General features: G+C 35.7%; 1 protein-coding gene across 1 annotated transcript; it reads left to right on the top strand.

The window, feature by feature from the left end:
* The first annotated feature begins 714 nt into the window (after positions 1–714).
* Positions 715–1,666, top strand: LOC115524160 (olfactory receptor 5K1-like). Its single transcript, XM_030330536.1, is given in 2 exon segments — positions 715–1,631; positions 1,633–1,666. Coding segments are annotated over 2 exon segments (951 nt in total).
* The last annotated feature ends 504 nt before the right edge of the window (positions 1,667–2,170 follow it).

Below are 2,170 nucleotides of genomic sequence, written 5' to 3'. Positions count from 1 at the left end.
ATTTCCTCCCTCTCCCTGACAACTATCATTCTACTTTCTGTCTCTATAAATTTGACTACTTTAGTTCGTGTAAGTGGAATCATAAAGTATTTGTCCTTTTGTGTCTAGTTTACTTCACTTAACATCTTTGAGGATCGTCCATGTTTTAACATGTGTCAGAATTTCATTCCTTTTTAAGGTTGAATGATATTTCATTGTATGTATATACCACATTTTGTTCATCCGTTCATTCATCGATGGACATTTGGGGTGTTTCCAGCTTTGGCTATTGTGAATAATGCTGCTGTGAACATAAGTGTATGAAAGTTGTCTTTTCAACATCACTGTTAATACATATACAGTCCCTGAAATTGTTTGGGAACACTGATACCAATTGCTGACATTGAAATTATGAATCAGCTTTCCCTCATCCATAGAGAGAAGCTTTTTGCACTGAATATTCCTCTTAAGACCTCAAAAGCCATCTCTGTGCATATAATCTGATATATTTCCTGAAAATATACTGGAAAAATGTTAAAGAGTAGCTACATAGGTAATAGCTTCAGGAGATTGATACTAACTCAGAATTAGGCATGTGTCAAATCCACATAACATGCGAAAGCATTATAGAATATGTTCCTCATCCTTATGAACCGGTTAGATTGGCAGTCAAGTTGGACATATAAATTAGTACCTAATTTCTCCACAATTTTTTTCTCAACAGAGAATTCAGGAATGGCTGAAGAAAATCATACCATGAAAAGTGAGTTTATCCTGACAGGATTTACAGATCACCCAGAATTGAAGACGCTTCTTTTCTTGGTGTTCCTTGTCATCTATCTGATCACCATGGTAGGGAACCTTGGCTTGGTGATATTGATTTCAAAAGAGCCTCATCTTCACATGCCAATGTACATCTTTCTGGGCAACCTCGCTCTTGTGGATTCTTGCTGTGCCTGTGCCATTACTCCTAAGATGTTAGGGAACTTCTTTTCTGAGAACAGAATGATTTCTCTCTATGAATGCATGGCACAATTTTATTTTCTTTGCACCGTTGAAACTGCAGACTGCTTTCTTCTGGCAGCAATGGCCTATGACCGCTATGTGGCCATATGTAGCCCACTACAGTACCACACCATGATGTCAAAGAAACTCTGCATTCAGATGACCACAGGAGCCTTCATAGCTGGAAATCTACATTCCATGATTCATGTAGGGCTTCTATTTAGGTTAGCTTTCTGTGGATCTAATCACATCAACCACTTTTACTGTGATATTCTTCCTTTATACAGACTCTCCTGCGTTGACCCTTATGTCAATGAACTGGTACTATTTATCTTTTCAGGGTCAATTCAAGTCTTCACCATAAGCAGTGTCTTAATATCTTACCTGTACATTCTCTTTACTATTTTCAAAATGAAATCCAAAGAAGGAAGGACCAAAGCCTTTTCTACTTGTGCATCCCACTTTTTGTCTGTTTCGTTATTCTATGGATCTCTTTTTTTCATGTACATTAGACCAAATTTGCTCGAAGAGGGGGATAAAGATATACCAACTGCTATTCTGTTTACAATTGTAGTTCCCTTACTAAATCCTTTTATTTATAGCCTGAGGAATAAGGAAGTAATAACTGTCCTGAGAAAAATTATGAAGAAAAAAAAATCTCATAAAAATTGGAAACAAATGACATCTACTGTAGCTTAGTGAATTAGATGTAAGAAACCCTTCCAAGTGAAATTACACAGAGAAAATGCACAAATTATATGTAAAATACTAAAATATATCATAATACAATCAATTTAGGAAGCAATACATATGGTAGAAAATATACAGGAAAAAATAAACTGTGCTAAGTCTTAATTCAAAATAACAAAAATCAAAACCAAATTTTGAATTCATTCAAGAAGCAATTTAGCATGTTGACAAGCTCATGGACTATGTCAGCATCAGGGATTGGGATTATCAGCGCCCAAAAAGAAAACAACAAAACTGACAGTTACACATATAAAGGAAAATTCTATTAAACATTTACAGCCAGTCCACTTTAACTGGAGCATGAGCACTCCAGTTAGGCTAAAAGACTTTAAGGGCATGAGAACCTTTAACCAATGAAATCACTAAACCATGAGAGGCAAAGTTGAAGCAAGTAAATTTTGAGGAAGCAGTTTTAATAGCATTTTGGGCAACACTA

Source organism: Lynx canadensis, chromosome C2, assembly GCF_007474595.2.
Source record: "Lynx canadensis isolate LIC74 chromosome C2, mLynCan4.pri.v2, whole genome shotgun sequence".
NCBI lineage: Eukaryota > Metazoa > Chordata > Mammalia > Carnivora > Felidae > Lynx > Lynx canadensis.
This window is presented reverse-complemented; position numbering and strand designations above follow the sequence as displayed.